We start from the raw sequence: 20,689 nt of genomic DNA on the forward strand, positions 1-20,689 counted from the left end.
AGCAGAAAGAGGGTTTTTGTTTTCCTGTCAAGAACAGATAATATATTTCCTGAAAAGAAAACCTTTTCCACTGGACTCTCTATGCCAGCTTGCTATTTCTCCCTGTGAAGCAGTCAATCAGTCATAAACAGTTTATGTTTGAGCATCCAGGAACTCAAACGCAGAGATTAAAATGGTGAAAGATCCATCTGTTGTCCTGAAGATAAATCTAACCAAGCTGGACCACTGAAAGAGCATGCTCATTAAAGACTCAAACCCGCCTGGGTCCATATTGTTGCTATTACCAGAACCACACACAGATCTCCTCTGAGTTTTGTCATGATCCTTTAGCCATATGGATATGCAGAATGTGCATCAGAACAGTAATGAAATATATGAATGAGTAATTCAGAATGGACCTCTAGCTCTTACTGATCCTACAGCAATTACTGAAATTGGTATTGTAGTTTATAAATAATTAACTGTTTTGTGAAATCTCCATTTCGGGAAAACACCCAAAGGCTTTGGATCTGAAGATTAGATTCGGCTTTGGCGAATGGTTTCAAACAGATTTCTGCTGTCACAAATCTCTAGCAAACCGTGGAGACCAGAAAAGTTAAAATTTCATGTTATACTACAGTCCTCAACAAATCAGATCCAGAATTCCTACATAAAATGACATAAAGGCTTTCATTAGCCGTATTTACTGCTGTACTGTTGTCAGAATCGTGATGGCCCTAACCAGGGAGATGAAAAATTTTGCTTTGACAATCTGTGGTCCCAAAACGTTCAGATGCAGGTCAGTCCCCAAGGATCCCATTTCACTGTCCTTCCTTAGACTTTCAGCTCACTCTTATGAAGTCCTTAAGCTTCAATGGATGCAGACACAATCCTGAGAGTTTTGCTTTAATTGTTTGTCGATAAACACACACCAAACCGGAACTATGCACAAGGCCTTCTGGAGAATATGAGAAGCCAGATCACGGTGTTTGAAAACTAAGTATACTTCAACCACATCTTTAACAGTTACAGTCAAATTCCAGTATAATGTACAATATATATGCACTCCAGTTATTTGAGGCAAGGATGTATGTTGGAGCAGTGCCAGAATTAATATATGGTGCCGATCCTAATCTGGAGTCTCTGCTGAAGAAAACATTGTTCCTGAATTTAAAATTCTCAAAAACTGAGAGAACAGAACTGAGACTCACTCCCAGCATCTTCTTATAAGTGATGACTTCCTAGGAACCACTGACCACAAAGATGAATGTCTCAAGTGTATAAATGTTTTAGTTAGAGCTTTGCAAGTTATTCACCGTGGAGTTGATGTTTTATCTCTAAAGGTAAGCGAAACTTACCAGGAGATGCCACGTCTGATGCTGCAGATCCCAACCACTATATATGTACTTCAGATGCACTGACGTACAGGAATGGCAAAGGAGGAAATTTTGAGACTAAGGCACAAATTACTGCACATATTCAAAATAAAGGATTGTTGTTTTAGCTTTCTTTTCTTCAAAGAGCAACACAGCAAGGGGTAAGGATACCTTTCCACCTTTCAACTCTTCTTTCTTTAACTGGGAAAGATGTATTTGGACCTTTTTCTCACCCAGTCCTGGAAGAACGCCTTACAATGACTTCTGCAATAACACAAGGCATTTCTATACTAGCAGTGCAGCTGGGATCACGAGTTCTGCAGAACTCTCCACTGTCCCCACCTACTGCACTTCAGCTGACATGACAGAGAAGTCTCAAGGAATATGATCTGGATAAAAACGATCATGAAAATGCATTTCAGGAGCACATCTACTGCACTCCAGGTGTAAACAACCAGTAAATCCCCAGCACACTGGACTAGTTAGTGTGAAACAAGTAATTCTGAAATATATAGCATCGTCTTCTCCAACAACGGTTCTCTAAACAGCTGCTCTAACTCATCTGCACTACTTCATTAATGTAGACACCATCACAGAACACCACACAGAATGGGTGCTTACAAAAATGTTCTAAAGAGGAAACAGGGAGGTAGAGGAAGAGTAAAGAGATCAGAGTGGCTTGGAATCAAAAAAGTTTTACTGCTAGTACTGAGCACACATTGCTTCAAGCTCAGCTTCTTCCTGACAAACTCTTCCCAGACACCAAGTGAAGGGCTCAAGAAATGCAAAGAGGCAGCCAGGCTAGGTTCAGCTAAACAACATGAGTGCCACGATAGTTAACTTTGCAAAAAAGCCATGCTCCAAGAAAACTGAAATAGGCAACAGATATCCGCACATCTATGTTTGTTGCCTCATCCCAGGGGACTCTAAAGATCATGGATGTTAATGGAACTGGGACTATGTCACTGGGCAGACACAGCTTTTATTTTGAGAATTCCTCCACAGGAGCAACTAAAATAAAAAGCTAAGTCAACAATCAGTAGGTGAACATACTCATTTAACATGAGTTTAACTTTCCCGAAGCTGGAAAAAAAAAACTGGTATATTTCCTTACTTGAAGGAAATAAATCAGGCAAGTAAGGTTTGTTAGACAGGATAAAGGGAAGGGAAACACCCCAATATATTACTGAATTAAAAAGACACAAATTAGTGAATTTGTTTGAAACACTACTAAATACATGATGCACTAAACCTCTACCTCAAAGAAAAGGCTCCTTTGAAGTTTTTCTTCCTGCTTCATCTACGTGATTTTCTGAAAAAATCTAAGAGTTTTGGAAAGATTGTTCAGAAAAGTTTGAGTAACAAACCAGAATTGCCTGTTGATGTCAACCCCTCCCATGAATGCTCCTATTTACTTCCCACTGCAAAGAAGGTGCGTTGAATGGCAACCCCATGTGTTAGGTGATTTGGATATCAGAAGTGCAAAAAATGAAACTATGATTTGTCTCTTTAATATATGCTCCTATCTTTGCTAGTGAAAAAGAGGTAGAGGTAAACGTAGGTGAAGATTTTCAGTGTCTTCATGAGCCCTGTCTTAGCTTCTCTTAAGGAAGATATTGTGGGAACTTTGCAGAAATCAATCCATATTAAACAGTGCCACTGCAAATACTTTATGCCAAGTCAGTAAGCAGCAGTAACTGTGTGCCTTAATTTTTGTCTTAGTTTCCATGCAGACAATGCAGCTGTTAAACACTGACACAAACCTTTTAAAACTACCTAAATATGCACAACTATAATTGTGCCCTTTCCTAATCTGCTTATTTAATACCAGGGATAATTTTTGAATATACTTATTCTTTCCAGAGGACATTACCTTGGACTTGTCTATACTGAGTTTGATTTCTGATCATTCTGTCTCCATCCACTCTACTTCTCTAGTCTTGACTAACTCTAGAAAATCTGTCATCATCAAGTTCTCCAATGGTAGTTCTCTTCAGATCCCTAACAAATAAATACAGGTCTCAGCACAGATCCAGAGATGCTCAGTTCTCAGCTTCATGTTTTGGGAAATTAAATATTTCTTTCTGAATCAAGTCACTATAATTAACTAAATAGTGTCTTTTTTAAAAAGCAAGCAAGCAAACAAACAAACAACCACACTATGTAGAAACACCCCCTCCCTCCTCCAGTTTTACTAAGTCATGTAAGACTGCAATCCTTCATGACAAATGCCACAGGCATATATATAATGGTTATGAACTGCCAGAGTACAGGATTAACTCAATTTACATTACAGTATAGCAATTTCAAACACAGCACCATGAACAGTAATGATACAGTTAAATATGCTGGCACAGGACCAGGAGGGCTTTAATTACCTTTTAACATGTATTACTACCCCCTCTTCAGAATATGGTGTCTCCTTTTGGCAATTCCCCTTTGCTACACGTTCCCTGACAAATGCCATGGTCCACAGGTCTCAGTCTGTGGGTAGTGCAGGCTAATACCATTCTCCCATCACCAGGTTTTCCTGAGGCTCAGTAGTGAAGAGTTCATAAAGATCTATTTAACTCGCTTCTGGCTCTGACTTTGGCACAATTTTCTGAACAAGTAATTTTGCCAGCTTTACAAAAAGTTCTCTGATTCTCAACCTAAAATTTCTTTGACTCAGGATTACGTCTTCTTCCCTACACCTTTTCTAAAGCAATCCTAGAACTTGATGCTGAACTGAAAATCTTGGAGCTCCCTGCTAAACAGAACAGCAGGCAGAATAGGAGCAGCTGAAGCACACCATTTGTCACTGAAGTACCTTAGACCCGACCAGCAGGATGATACAGGTGGCAGAAGTGAAATTCAACTCCACTTTCTGGATTCTTTGGAGTGACTATCAAAAGAAGTCATCAAGCACAGTATCCAGTGAGTTTTAAAGAGACACACTGGCTCACTTCGCACAACTACGTAGATAAAAAAGTCAGACTGAATTTGAAGACATGATAGGGAGAAACAATAAATTCTCTCTTCATCACCCTGAGCATTTATTTGTAAGTCTCTGCTTTTATTCTGGTTATCCAAAACATGTTCAACCACCTTATCAAAGCTGAATAACCCCCAATGGGATGAACTGTCCATTTGTAACAAGATTACATACACAGCTAAGTATGTTCTCGAAAGGATTACAAATCTTTCTGGTAGATTCTGATCACTTGCCTATACTTCAGCTTCTTGCAGCGGTCAGTGGAAAAATCAAACAAGTCCATAGAGGCAACCTTATACTCTGCTTTTGCACAATTTCTTTGTGAACTATGATTGTTTCTGCCCTCCCTCTTTGACTATCCAAGCAAGCTTAATGATGGTCCCACTGGTAATATGCACATTTTTTAATGCAATCACCTTCAATGTTCTACTTGGATCTTCCAGGGAAAAAAGCTTTTGTTTCAAACCAAAATGATTAATAATTAATAAGTGATTTTGTTACAAATAACAAAATGTCTGTCCCATGATACAAAAGTCCTTGCAACTACTCAGTAGCTTCTATTGAAATCCCACCAGTCTTCTTATTTCTTGATAGATGGGGGCAGCCAGTTCTTTGGCTTTCTCTGCTCCATCCTCTAAAACCTTTATCAGATGGGACTTGTCTTCCTGGAGCTTCTTGATTTCATTCCTGATAGGTGCAAATTTTTGAATAACTGACTCTGCTACCACCATTTTGTAGTGAGCAGTGTCGAGACCAGTGGCTTGGTGCAGCACTTCCTTGATGCTGAGTCCTGTTACTGCAGCATGAATGGACACCAGATTGGAGACACCAGGGCGAGCAGCTGGGTCATAGGTCACCTCAGAGGTAAAGTCAGTCACAGCTTTGCGAAACTTCAGCACTATTTCATCAGGGCTGTCTGCTATGTTAACAGTAGCTAACTTCTGTGGGTCTGACTTGGACATCTTCACTGCTGGATCTCTGAGGGATTTTATTTTCTTTGTTGTACCTTAAAAAAGAAAAAAAAAAAGGGAGTAATTATGAATGCAGACAATGGTTTCTTATAAAATTTGCTAACAACACAGGATGAAGCTGTTTATCCTTGCTCAAAAATGAGTTGTGAGCACAATCACTTATGCACTATTTAGTCATTATGCCCTCTCCGTTCTTCTAAAAAGCCATCTTTCTCCTACCATAAACTGTCTGAAACCTGTTCCGTCTCTCCCACCCTCACTAAGCAGAAACTTCTGCTAGGACTCCTTCTAATACTTTCTGTGGCTAACATGCTGATTTCTCCCCAGAATTTCTCCTCCCTTATATTACTGACACTGGGAACAAGTTACCTGAAGAGTATGGACTTCACTGAAAGGTTCTGAGCAGTGGAGAAACAGGTTAAATCCATTGGTAAAAAAGGAATCCCAGAAGAGTTTATCTCCTTACTTCAAGAAACTCTTCCGCCCATAATCTCCTGGTAATTCTCCTAAATCTCAATAAAGACAGCTATTAAAATTCTCTAACTGAACAATAACCAGCTCTGTTAGAAGTAAAGCACTGCTCAGATAAGAAAAGTGTGGGTACTGTACAAATTGCTAGGATATATGCATGTACATTAAATAGAATAGTAGCATTAGGGGAATATTGCAAAGTACTTTAACAGCATACACCCAAACACCAAGAAACATAATTCATGGAGGTCATAAAGTATCACTGATCTTGAGAGTATTCACACCAATTGGTTTTAGACACCTTATACAGCTAAATAATTTACCTGCATACTCCTCATAGACGGTTTATGTACTCAGTGAAATGATAAAGGTTTTTCCAACATAAATTCAGACTGCCCCAGAAAGTGCTCTGTTCTGAATCACCTTTTGGAAGTCTGTCTCTTTTCTCTAAATCCGAATGAGTTCAGGTATTTGCATTGCCTACAGCTAGTGGGTCTGAATAGTTCCCTAACTTGTCCATTCATCTAGGATATTTTGTTGGTTTGCATATACTTGTGAACTTATGAAGGAATGCTTTTCATGAGCAAGGTGAAATGTTCTTGTTTTTTAAAAACTTTTTTTTATTTACTGGTAAATAGTCTCACCTGCATCACAGGCTACACTCAGCTCTTCTTTATAGTACTTAGTATTCAATTGCTCATTAGAAACTGCAGTTTGCAATGCCTAGTATTCTCTAAGCTCCACTTTAGGTCTAATACCGTTTTTGTCACTGAGGCTTGAAAATTGAGAAAGGTTTATTACTGCCTGTCTTTTCTAAGGTGAGAGCTCCTTGCCCTTTTGGGGGCGAAGGTCTCTGCTGTGCATTCCTCTACATTACTTACAACAAAGATGCAATGCTTCTTCCTTGCCCAATTCTTCACGTTTCTTAACAAACACGCCATTTGTGCCATCTGACTCCTCCTCACCCCCCGGCCTATGACCTTATAGCTCAAAAATGGCTGAGAAGATTTTCCTTATAAGTCTCCCTGAGTGTAAGATCAAAACTGGAAAGTCTTAAGCTCTGTAAGAGACATGTACTGAGATATGCAAGTATATATTAAACACCCTTAAAAATTCTTGAACACCGTATCTACGGTGTTTAATAGGCTTAATGTAAATATCTACCACTTGGACCTCGAGAATTCTGCTTTCTAGAGGTCCTGTTGCTTACCTGTCTCCTGAACTAGCAACATGGAGCAGAGACCCTACTCTTACGAAGTCCAATCCTCGAAGAGCAAGGCTGACTGGCAGCAGCAGAGTGCATCTGGCCCCCTGGACTAGAATACCAGACGTCACGTACATTCCTCTACCAGGGATTTGTAAAGCCTTATGTCTATCTTGGGAGTTAAATTTCACAGCCTCTAGTCTCTCGTTGTCAGTTTTTAATTTTCCACTCCCTTAGCATCAGTTTGTACCCTTTTCTTGGTCCCTGAAACTATTTCCACAATATTTAAAACCATCTTCAACCTTAAAAGTGCAGTTAAGGGAAAAAAAAAAACCAAGACCAGCTCACTTAAAATGGCTTTGGGCACAGGAAAGAATTCTCCATATTTCTTGTTGAAATGTTGTGCTATATCTTGGGCTAGTTCCAGGTGCAGGACTTGATCTTCTCCAACAGGAACATGTGTTGACCTTTTAATAAAAGACAGATACAGGAAACTCAGCAAAGCTCTCTGGTTCTGCCGAAATGTTACTCAAGACTCTCACAGCTTCTGCCACGACTGAGGGCCAGACTGAGCCAAATACTCAGTCCCAGCTAGATACAGGTTCTGTGGGAATAAGGTCCAAAACTGACCATATCCCAGGATGAGTCTGCATTTTGTGCTGAACGGAAGCACATCTCCAAGGGCAAAAATAGCCCCTCACGAAAACATACATGGCAAAGAAACCTGTAAGAGCAACTCAATAAACTCAGCTCAAAGAAGGTTTTTGTAGTATCTCCTGCTGTCTCTTTGGAGATCAAAGAGCACGTGTTATAAGTGTGCAAACAAAGCAAGAAAGGTCTGCAAGGTGTAAAGTGCAAGCACATTGTCATGTCAAATTTCAGGAAAACATAGCTGCTGTTGAGAAGTTAGTACTGAGGATATACCAAGAGAAGGAAAGAAGAGAGTGGTTCTTCCTCATGGGTCACCACTGAATAAATATCAAGTGGGTCAGTGCCTCCGTTGTCACAAGTGTTATCATTAGAAGATTAGAACTGTCAGATTCAAAGGATCATCTGATCTTCTGTATTGAACTCAATGGCTTGAATACACTTCTGGAGGAAAACACAATCTGCATCAGAGGACACGAGGAGGTGAAGAATCCATTACTTCCCCTGGCGATTCTTTCCCACAGTTAATCATACTTGCTAAAAATGTATGATTCTTTTAGATGAGGCAGACTTGAAATCGTGCCAGCTTTTGATTACTCTCCCACCCCCCAGCAGATTTTTTTTTTTCTGAAGCTTGTGGGGTATTCAGAATCCTGGATATGTTCCAGACTAAGGAAGTTCACTATGCATCTTTTAAGTTCCCAGAAAATTTCAGTTCAACACGGTACTCTTTCCTTCCGATTCTGAATTACTGGGCTCACATTCAACAGTCAATTTGTCCACCTTTATTCCCCTCCAAACAGTCAGCAAGGCAACCTAAAAACAGTTACAGTAGCCAACAGAAAATCACAGTGGCCTATAACTAACATAGAGAAAATCAGTTACCATAATCAATATACTTTAAGCAGGTCAAAAGAAATGTTTCCATATGCCAAAATGGTTCCATATTCACAAAGTTTGCAATGGAAGAGAAAACATATTATCTCTATAAATACCTCTGCCTTTTTCCTTGATTTTTTTTTAAAATATTTTTGTTTTGGTGCTATTTTAACTCCTTTCTGTAATTTTCTGTTTATTTTCCTATTTGTTTGATCCTTGGTTCATCTGAGTTAGTACTGTTTCTTGCCCTCCTCTAGCTCTAAATTCTTCTTCTTCCTTCCTATATTTCCAGTTCTCCCTAATTCTTGTTCCTTACAGTATTTTTTTACATTACAACATTTATTATTAAATATATTATGTCAAATTTTTTCAAAGTGATTTTTTTTCTTTCACTTCTTGTTTTGTGCTCTGTGTGGACAGCCTGTTGCTAATATAATAGCAAACAAGCCACTGGCTTTACTAATGAAATACGAATTACATGATCTGACTAGAGATGGAAGAGACATACACAGCTGAGCTCAATCAAAACAAGGTGATTTCTGATAAAGTTCTCTAAATTTCACCCTTAAATACTGCTTGACAAGCAAATGTGACTCACTGCTAAGAAGACCATTATAATAGTCCGATTATTTCTTTTGCTTGCTTCCCATTAGTTTTAGTTAAAATTCAGGTGAGTTAGAAATACCATCTACTGGTCTTCTAACAGTACTGTTTTCCCCTACTATGGTTACTTACAGTGAAATTTCTCTAGATACATTTTTCTGAATTAACAACTGGCTACTCTTGGTTACTCTGTCACAACATCCCCATCCTCACAGTTCTGTACTACTATTCTGTCCCGACAAATACTCTCACCATCCCTTCAGAACAATGCCACAAAGTACATATGCTCAGAACGTAAAAATAATACATAGTGCATTGTCTCCAACCTTTACTAATTGAGACAGTTTAAATCATATTATGAAATACAACCAGTCACAGCAATTCTTATGAGCTAGGCTATGGGCTTGGGCACGCTGAGAAATCATCAGTCTCTCAATAGTGGCTATTACCATTGCAGCACATAGTACCCCACAGAGAAAACTGAACTAGCCCAGATCCTACAAGGTGCAGTCACCTTTTGTCATCAATATGAACTGGGCTACACTGATCCCACACTAATACTGGTATATTACATACAGACAGTTTAAGTATCTCTACAGTACACTGCATAAAATTAAGCGTAACTACTTAAAAAAAATGTGTATGTGTGTGAACAATTAATATGCACAATTAAACATCAATCTGCTGTAATTCCCTAAGAATTATTCTCAAGTGACCAGCTTTTTCTCTTTACAGCCCTATCAGTTGCTTTTTAGCCAGGCTAGATTTCAACCAGCCACTTGAGAGTCTGTCATCCATTTCCAATCTTCTGATCTAATCACACCCAGCTCCCCCACTTAATAAGTTAGCATGTTGACCTGACGAACATTCATTCTAATGTAGCTGAACAGACATTGCCCATGGGCTCACATTCTGCCTCTTACTTGTACAGCAAAATATCTGCTGCTTGAAGCACAGGGTAAGTCAACAAACCAACAGTTCCTTCGCTATTCTGGCTGGCACGCTTCATCTGTTTGAAAAAGAAAAATGGAGAGGAATCACACTTTTGCCTAATGGTATCAAAATCTGCGATTTGTTAATTAGTTAATTAGAATTCTGACTTACTGAGTAACTTATTGCATAACTCTAGAGAAGAGAGTGTCATGTAAAATCCATTCCTTATGAATACATATGTTCTATGTCCTTTATTTATGAATTTCCTTACACTGTTTTGATATTCTAGTGGGAAGAAAACAGAGCCTTGTGTTTTCTGTTTGTAATCTTATTAATAAAAATGATTTCAAATTCAAAACAATCAGGCTGGGTTATTACAGTTCGTATCAATAAACCCTACTTTTAAAATAGCATTTTCAGAAATAAATTTTTGAAACACTTTACAACAGAGATATAAAGAGTATATAGCACCTGTGTTTCACAGAAAAGAAATTAAGACAGTGATCAAAAAGTCACAAGGACAGTCAGCAACAGCTAGGAGAACCTATAACTACAGAGGCAGAATCCAGCGTTCTCTCCATGAGTTCATGCTGCTCCCCACAATCCACCTAATGTCTTCAAGCCCTTTACTGCTCTACAATATGGATCATTTAAATCACAATAGTCAGGCTACAGATAATAATTATGTTCTAGCAATGGCATATCTACATTTGGCTTTTAGCAATAGTTAAATATACTAAACCCCTTGAAATGTTAATTATTTCATTAAGACTGTTCAAATATATTCAAATTTTTCTCACCCTCTCCCACAGATCCTATATTCTGTCTACATCTCTAAGTGCCTAGGGTTCAGGGAACTTAATTTGCAAAGCCTAGCACCTGTAACACCTATCTGAAGATTTGGAAAGTCAATCCAGTCAAAGTTGGATTTAAGAGCTTAACTTGAGAACCTCAGGTTTGAAAAGGTTTGCTTTAATCTAAGACATGCATTAATGCTGGTTGCTGTATTTAAGGTTTACTGGTTTTATTTAATTAAGAAGAAAAACAGGAAAAAAGAAAACATCTGGAGGTATTTAAGGCTGCTCTGAACTCTACAAGCCAAACTGCTCTTAAGCTGCTGTGCTATTTTTTTTTTTCCGTTTTCAGATACTTCTCTCTTCTTTTGCTTTTTCTGCTTACTAAATGCCAAAATAAAATACAAGGAAATTAAATGAAAGAACTGTTAATGCCGTCATGCTGATGCAGTACCAAGATTAAGATAATGAACATTTGAAACTTGTAAAGGCAAACATTTAAGATAGATTATCACTCAGCACATTTTTTATATTTATAATTTCTATACTCCTCTTCCAACATATGACTCTTTTGAAGACTCTTCCATAAAATCTACAGAACAGCCACTCTTTATAGTGGAAAAAGAAAAACTGTTTATGGAATTCCTTAACTGTCAAGGCTCAAGGTTTCCATTGCAATATCTTGCAGTAGTTTTACATTATTAAATAGGCATTAAAATTATTGAAATAACATCAAATATTCTAGCAAAATCAGTTCAACGACACTAAACCAACCTCATATTTAGTACTGTTTCTGCAAGTCTCTGCCAATAATATTATTCTGTAGTTTCCAGCAGAAAAACGTTCATTGAGAGCAACAGACCTAGAAAGACACTTTTCCCCCCCTTCCACCACAGGACTACAGAACTACTTAAACTGAAAGCAGGGACAACCAAGATACAGTTGGGACTTCACAGATAACAAGTATTTCAAGGACAACAATTCCATTGAACTTCCACATATTTCCTTTCAATCTACAAAACTGTCCATACCTTCCACTGGGGCAAACGTAGCAGACGTGGCACATTAGTTAAGCACCCAAGAATCCAGGCAAGTTCTGCATGCTCAGGAACCTGAAAGTATGAAGCCAGAATCTATTTTAATCTCCTTTATTTATATGCACATTTTCTCAAAATCAATAAAGATAAAAAGGATCAGAAAACCATTTTTTAATATTATTTTTTCAAGAAAGTCAAGTGACAAGCTGATGGGAAGTTTTGGACACTGCCAGGATTGAATATCCTACACTCACATACCATTCTTGATCCTATCCACTCATATTGTAAATAAGAAAGAAAATGCTTTAGCAAGAGCAGAGTTGAACACACATGTAAACTAATCAGCTGTCTGCCACTGTGCCACAGCCTCTCCACACTCTTAGGTAATACATTAATAGTGACAAACCTTCTTAACTTTTCTCATTTCCAGTGCCAATAAGTTACCCAATCTTCATCTGCATCAGTGCACTGGTTTCCCTTAACTGTCCTCACCAGCACCCTTCAGCCATTCCCTCTGCCCATAGTTTCAGGAGCCCTATTTAAGCTCAAGCCAGACTGTCCCCAGTTCTTACTTAAGCCATACTGCACTGCAGCATGTCTGGCAGTAAACTAACTGTAGGCCCTTCATAGAAGCCTGAGCTAACTACCAGGGAAAAAGAAGAGCTGGGCTGCTCCACAAATCCATGTCTGCAAAGAGAAAGGAGCAAGGCAGGAACAGTTATCTCCCTGACCAGGACAACACACCGATAGGGCAAGGGTGGTGGCAGTGACAGTCTGGTGATCAGCAGACACAGAAAGGTAATTAGTCACACCTGAGGACCCTAACCTGTCTGCAAAACAGGGATAATAGCAGAAGTCAAACTACAGGACAGCCTGAATTGAGGCTTAATTTGTCCCTCAGTTCTGCAATCCTATTAAAACTAATACTGATCTGCAAGTGAAAGAGGAGGATCAGGCCTCCACGTACCCTTTGCTACAAGGGTGGTTTAAAAAAGATAAGAAAAGATCCCACTTAAGCTCATGCAACAGATTCTTCATTTAACATTCAGTGGAAACTGTGGTGATAGTGAAATTTTAATAGTTTCAGAAAGACATCAGACAGAGTGATTGCCCCCCTTCTGCTAAGAGAAAGATCTTCTACAGGCTGAGACAAGAAATGTGCTGTGTCAACAACCTCTGTTGGATGAATCCATGTTTAGCTTCTTTACATACACTCTTCAGCTTTTGCATTTCAAATATTCATTTCTGGATCAGTAAAAGAGGCAAGTATTGCTGACGCATATTCTTTAACTTCTTTCCTGTCATTCTGTCTGTTGTTAGTTAGCTATATCGACAATAATCATCAAAAGAAAAAAGTGACCTATGTTCTGCTCCTTTGCTTACATGTTTGATTCACTCTTTTCAATATTGGCAGGGTTGAATGTTTAAGAGCATGCTAACTGTCTCAGGGATGTCCAAAGCTTCGTGCTTGCAACGTGATATAACAACCCAGATGGAAGGCAGTAAAAAGTGTTTGTTAGCAAGTAAGAATTACTAGCATTATTAATTGCAATTTATTTGTTGTTACATTTTAAATATAGTAATTTCCTAGCTAGCAGTCACTGGACTATTTTGGTCACCAATGTTGTGTAGAGGTATCTGACCTCAAGAAAACAGCTCAGTGGTTAGAGAAACATTTATGGTTGATTCTCTTTCTCTTCTTTCTGCCTTTCCTACAGTTTTATTTTTTGTAATTCCCTCATGCTTATTTGACCTGCAATTTTCTGCGCACAAGACAAAGTGCAGTAAGATGCACCAAATATATCCTCTGCAAGGTACAAAGAGTAAATTGAACTTTATAGAAAATACTAAGGTCAAGACTCCTACTTCATTTAGGAGGAATCACCATCTGGTTCAAAGCAGTTTCTCATTTCTTTCTTCTAGTCACGGATAGAGAGGAGATGGTGCTCTGTTACACTTGTGTTGACAAGGACTCTCTTCAAAAGCTATGCAGTCATTGATTCAGCTCTGTAAGACTTTGCTTCCACAGCCAAGACCGCACGTGAGTTTCAGTGGATCAGCGGATTCGACATTACATCAGTTACCAAAACACCAAGTGATCTAAACAGCATTTGTTGAGTCGAATACACAGTTCTGGGTCCTACCAAGTTATACTCATTTCTAGTCCTCAAACACACACAGTCTTTTCCTAAGTAAGACTAAAGCATTAATATTGTGAGGGAAAAGCCTGATAAAAGGGGGAGAAAATATATAAAAGTGCACTGAAGGGTAGTGATTTCAGTTGGAAAAAAATTCAGAACCGGAACCTAATGAGTTAACATTCATCATCCAAATTGCAGTAAGTGACTGTATGTTGGTGTGTGAATCAGGAGGTACTAGGATTAAACCACAAATCATTTGTCAGACTAAATCACGGTTTAAGCTACTGTGTTTTACTTGGCAAGAGGGGCAAGTAATCGCTGCATTTGGTTGGTCACCGTGCATCAGCTCAAATGTTACTCATTTAGCTACAGTATTCTATCACTTGGAATAAATTAGATAAATCTGGATACAAAGAAACTGGAAGACATGAAGATGTACACGAAAATAAAGGCTCAATCTACTCTTCCTTTCACTGAGCAATACCAGTGGATCGCGATAGGAAGAAGCCATTTTCTCAGACAAACTTGATCAGCTTCTTGCCACAAGTCCATTTAAAACTCTGAGTAAACATCTTCATTAAACAACTAAAACGTAAGAATGTAAGAAGTAAAACTGTACAACAAAGTGCAACAGAGGTAGCTGTAGCCCAGTGCTCTGTTTCCAGGAGTAGCAACAAGAGATGGCATTTAGGTTGAACACATGAGCCTACTGCTTCCTACAGTATCTTCCCCTCATACTTCTCCAGCATCCATAATCGTTGTACTAGGGAATATCCAAAGGTATTATCCCTGGCCCAGTCCTGTTAGTATCCAGGCTCCCCATGAATGCGTCTAATCCCCTTCTGAACTGGCTGATACTGCCCACTTCACAACCACATGTATCAATAACCTCCAGAGGCTTAAACCTGATGTGTAAAGAAACACCTTAATGTAGCCGCTAATTTATCTATCTTTGTTTACTACTTTTGAATGGCACCTGTTTCTTGTATTGCACAATTTAGTGAACAATTCCACATCCAGCTTATTCAGTGTTTTTCTGATTGTAAACCTTAATTACATATACACCTCAGCCTCCTTCTCTTCAAACTGAAGCATCCCTGACTTCTGAATTTTTCCTTTGAAGGCAGGTACTCCATTTCCTCTTGTGTTAATTCCTCTTCTTTGTATCATATCTAATTCACTAGTTCCTTCTGGAGATGCAGACAGTAAAGCTTTACCCAACATTCAAAAATGGGCACACTAAGGTTTTGTACAGTTACAAAACATCATTTCTGTCTTATTCTCAAAACCCTTTCTGGTAATATGGTGATGATGACATACTGTTGGTATTTTTGAAAATAATTTGTGCTGAGACAACGATTTCAGATAACGCCAAGGTTGTGCATTCAATCCCTGTATGGGCCATTCCCTTAAGAGCTGGACTTGATGATCCTTGTGGGTCTCTTCCAACTCAAAATATTCTATGAAATCCAGATCCATAAATTTATAGAAATGCCAATGATGACTCCAAGACCTTTTTTCCTGTGTTGTGATTCAGCTCAATAGTGTGTTTGACCTGTATGTCAAACTACTTACATTTCTTTCTTGTGGCCTGACAAGCCCAAGTCTGCATGGTCAGATTCCTCTTATCTTTTTAAAGCACAATTATTTAACAGAGGTGACTAGTTACAAACGATAATGAGCAGTTATCTAAAAAGCACAAACATTTCTGTTTCTTCACCTGGCTAAGTGCCCTGCTGCTCCCTCTTTGAAGATAAATAGTTTCTTAATTATTCACTTGTGTGGCCATTTGAAGTTATTAAACTCAGATCACAATTTACACTTGGATCATCTCTGGAGCGTTATATGCTGAAGTACAATCTCAGGGCTTCTCCCTGTAGATATATTATTTTGTCCATGATTCTAGCTGTTCCCTACCAAATTATTGTTGATATTCCCTGGCCACAGCCACAGCTGATGATATATACATGGAAAACCAATAGCTACTTTTAGTCCAAATAATTCTAGATGACTTCTTATGCTGAGACATACAGCTGAGGAGGACAGCAAGCAATGGGATTCAAGAACAAGAGTGGTAGAGGCATGGATACTGTAAGCAGATCTGAAAGCAGCTAAATCAGCAACACTGGACCTCAGCTTTCTGAGGTTACAATACAAAGCTGTGCGTTGGCAGCTGGAGTGGCTTCCTGCAAAAAGAGGTGCAGTGTTTCATTGTCAAGATGAACTTCAAGTTGCAACTTATCGCCCTTGTCTGTAAGGCACTGTAAATTTGCTGCACGTCTATTATATGGAAGCAGCTTCCCCTTCGACACTGTAACCTCGTTATGGGCTATACTTTAAATGGGCAGTAAATTTCAAAGATTTTACTTTGACACTGTAGAGGACAAAGTGGTCTGGGGAGGTAATTTGGACAGCTAGGTACTAAAAGAAATTTGAACAGAGAAGAGGAAGTGTCCTAAATTTAAAAAGAAATTAAACCTTTTTTACGACTTTTGTCTCTTCTAGAAGTACCAATTAGCGCTTGCAAAAAATTCAAGAGACCTTTTTTTAAAAGCAGATGCTGCTCACTTTTTTTTTTTGAATAAGAGGTAAGATTTTATTAATGCCTCAGGTTGCAAGCAATATGTTCAAGATACAGACATACATTACTAAGTACTGTACAGCTAGAGAGAATAAAAGCCATAAACAAGACAAAAATAGACTGCTCTTGAATCAAATGCACACAGCAACTGAACACACAGTGAGGTACTCTTATGGTCGAAAATTTGATGCAGTATCCTGAATTCCTGTTCAAAGAAATAATTCAAGAGTGGTTGGAATAAGTTCAAGGTCACAAAGGCAACATTTGATTTGAAGAACATGTTAAGCAATGTATTGAACTGGGGGTGGTTATCTAGTTATCTTTGGTAAATCTGTCAGTACTTAAAGCTTTCACCTTTACCTTTGAACATTTTAGTTACTTGTTTATTTTTGGCTAAAACCTACAGAAGTAAGACCTGTCTCTCCTTTCTGAAGAGCCTGACCAAGAATACTCCTACTGGAATCAAGTTTTACTGGTTATAAACCCTGACAGAGCACAGTAATGTGGCTGGAGCACTCTCTCCCCTCCTTTATTCATTATGAAATTTATCTTATTTTCAGAAACATTCTCCTAGTCTTCAATACTGTCTGACTAATTAGTTTGGTTTGTCCAGAAGTCTGGTGAAGAGAAGAACGTATAACAGCTACATAATAGTATGAGATAAACCAGGTAAATTAAGGAAGAAAGAAAGAAAAAAACCCCAAATCCTAGTGAACCATGACTTTTTTTCCCACTGAGCTCTAGTTATGTCTAGTCCACTCCTAACAGGGAGAAAATAGAGGAATAAGAGAAGCAGAATAATTTGCTAAATTAAACAGTCACATACTTCCTCTTATGACAGGAAGTTTTCAATGGACCATGCTAAATTAATGTACTTTAATGAATTTATAAGCTATGATGCAATGGAAGCTTTTCAGCCCCTCTGAAAATTGGACAAGAAGTAGCGTGAATCCATTCAAACTTTGCCCACAAAACAAAGAAGATGGATATTTCTGGAAAATAACAGCAGTGAAACAGTGCACACATTTATATTGTTGTTTCTTGGCTTTTGGAGTTAAGGCTAAGACAAATTGGCAAATTCCCACCTCCCAGAGTTACTGCTTCAATTTGCTTGCACACTGCAAGAACACTGCAGCTGATTATACTCAGAAAATAAATCACCCTATCCAGAAGGCTGAAAACTGCAATTTTCCGCCCAGAAACTGAATGTTACGTTGTCCAGAAACTCACAGGACTCCTCAGAGAAGTGTTCTTGCAGCATATCAACCACTGCCTGCTGAATCAACTCTGATGGAATTTTAGTTTCTCTTGGGACATTTAGCATGTGTCTACTACAATAGGTAGATGGACAGGAAGAACAGTCTGAGACCACATAAAAGTAAAATCAAGTTTCTAAAATTGTTTTAACTGTGAAACAGATGAGATACAAGATGGTCATGGGTAAAAACTGAAATGTGTATTGTACCCACCAGGAATCAGAGAAAATGGCTTACACCATATAAGTTTACCATGTGTGTAGATTGCATCCTGTCTTTCTTATTTCCCCCTCCCCCACATCCTATAGTTCTTTTTGTTTTTAATAAAACATTCTAAGTTTTATGAAAGATGACTGCTACAGCTTTTATCAGTTATGGCACAATTTAAGGAATATATTTTCTCTTTCTTCTAACATTCTCATGATACGTTGTATAAGTTATTATTCTGTTACTTCTTTTTTATGCCTAGTAGGCAAAGGCAGCCACTTAAAGCATATCTTGACATTATTTTCTCTAAGAGCAAAGAGGGTTTCATATATTTTGCAGCTGTACTCCAAATAAAAATGTATAATTTTGAAATAGGCACTTATTTTTATTCTTACTGAAATTGTCACTCTTCTATAACTTGCCTTTCTCCTTAAGAAAATATAATTAAACAATCTGTAACGAAAGAGCTTCTCTCACTGGGAGGCCATTCTACTGTCCAACATATTCCACAATTGTGTTTTCCTAGATACTCCAATTAAATGTGCTTGTTTATAACCCTTCACAGACAATGTGGTTCCAAACACTACTCTAATTATTCATCATCATCCTTCTTGCTTCTAAATATTTTCAAGTTATCATCACTTATTCTTTGTATCCACTACTTCCCTAAGCTCGGGTTCAACTTTGTTTATGACAATTGAAGTGTGGGAGGTATTTGGGGAACTGCAATTTATGGAGACAAATATACAGCCAGCCATTAACTTACTGTTTATACATGCTATAGAAAAATATAATCTACAAATGGTAAGTTCTGAAGCACATAAAAATAATTTTCATGAAACTAGCACTTTCCATTTAGCTAACTTGGCTGTGATTTACCCAATAGAACATAGTCCCTGTGCCCTCTAAACAATACAATAAAAATCAGCTTATGCAAAATTTCTCTCACTTTTATTTCACTTCAGTTGCAAGGCAAGGACATCACTCAAATCAGTTCTGGCACCCCAAGTCAACTTCACCTGTATCCTTACCATAGCAGCACCTTTTGGATCTAGTATAACATGAGAGGTATCTGTTTTCACCACAATTTCCCCCAGAAATCTGTGATTAATATTGTCCAGGCTTTTATCTCTTGCTTGTATTGGAAAGGATGATAAAATGTGGGAAAACTCTGGAGGCAGGTATTTCAGATAGCTCTGGATTAGAGATTTAATCTGCATAAAATTTCCTGTAAACAAAAGCCTACTGACAGTGAAACCCTTACCAAATGCACATGCCTTTTGGGAAACAAAGTAGCAATATTTTTTTCACATATGGCAAACATATTCCAGAGAAGCAACATATGCAGCAAAGTACAGAAAGAGTAAGCCAAACAAACAAATAAACAACAACAACAAAGAAACCCCTTTTCAGCAACTCTAGACCACTCTTGCCCAGGGTAATCCAAAGAAAGTGAGAGGACAAGCAGCGTTAGTGCCACATTAGTGACTGCATGAGCAGTCTCTCAGTGGGGCTTACCATTACTAGCACACTTCTGCAGTGCAAGAATTTAATTCTGCCTTTACTGCTACAGAATCGAGGTACTAATAATCATTAGTTGTAGTGGGTTTAGGTGATTAAAAGTTCTTAGGTAGTAATAATTTTTTTGCATGATATTTGTTTAAAAAAAAATAGAAATGTTAATCAGAAGTAATTGCAGTAGCATTTCTGTGATCTACAGGTTTCGTAATTTTCTAGATAGAATTCAAAACAAAACAATAATAATAGCACACTAATCTACTGAGAATTCTCTCATTTATCAGTTTGATCTGGTATTGAATAAAACATAATCAAATACCTAAACCAGTTCTCTATTTGCAGCTGCATTTTCACTGCTTTCCTGATGACCTCTGGAAATACAACATATTTCAGTATACAATCAGTTTTGGTTACTTTGCTTTACACCTCAGCCAAATGTTTGTAAACAAAAGTGTGGCTTTTTAGACCACCCTTGGAGACTGCTAGAGTGGCTGAAAAGAACAGGCCAGCTCATTTTTTTGAAAACTGAGCAATTACCAATCAAAATCAAGCAATAAACTTTCTTGATGAGCAATAACTGCAATCCATCTTACACCTACATTTTTAGGAACAATCATTTAGATATTATGACATTCCATAACATGCTATTTCATTATCATACTAAAACAATAATCACATTAGCAAGGTTCCTGTCTCCTTTCCTCGCATCACGAGCTACACGCAGATATTCCTCTTAATTACTTCCAGAGAAACATCTGGTCCTGTTGATGTAAATGAACAGACCATAGGGCATCTCTGGGTGTACCTGACCACTACATACAGCTTGAATAGACTTGGTTTTGGGAAGCTAACAAACCACTTCAGCCTGAACCAGTCCTGAAAGAGTCTGGATTCACAGACAACTATAGTAGTTCTTCTGATTGCAGTGTGATGATCTTTCAAAAATATGCTACAACCAGTCAGTTTGGTAAGTTGTACTGATACATGTGTGATAAGTGTTGGTAAGAATATGGTTCAAGATATTAGACATGGCCCACACATTTAATCTAATGGTTTAGATTAAATAAGAAGAACCACCATTAAAGCTGGACAGATAAAGCCACACGGAAAAATTAAT

The 20,689-nt window shown here is 38.1% G+C and overlaps 1 protein-coding gene across 1 annotated transcript in view; it reads right to left on the minus strand.

The window, feature by feature from the left end:
- Positions 1-4,366: 4,366 nt before the first annotated feature.
- Positions 4,367-20,689, minus strand: part of WARS2 (tryptophanyl tRNA synthetase 2, mitochondrial) — a 38,290-nt gene continuing 21,967 nt past the window's right edge. Inside the window, exons 3-6 of the mRNA XM_008922543.3 lie at positions 11,864-11,944; positions 10,029-10,114; positions 7,324-7,442; positions 4,367-5,335 (exon numbers count right to left, since the gene is read on the minus strand). Coding sequence (XP_008920791.3) covers positions 4,887-5,335; positions 7,324-7,442; positions 10,029-10,114; positions 11,864-11,944 — 735 coding nt within the window. The 3' untranslated portion in view covers positions 4,367-4,886. The remainder of the gene's footprint in view (positions 5,336-7,323; positions 7,443-10,028; positions 10,115-11,863; positions 11,945-20,689) is intronic.

The sequence above is a fragment of the Manacus vitellinus genome, unplaced genomic scaffold, assembly GCF_001715985.3.
Source record: "Manacus vitellinus isolate BGI_N305 unplaced genomic scaffold, ASM171598v3 scaffold_28_pilon, whole genome shotgun sequence".
Taxonomy (NCBI): domain Eukaryota; kingdom Metazoa; phylum Chordata; class Aves; order Passeriformes; family Pipridae; genus Manacus; species Manacus vitellinus.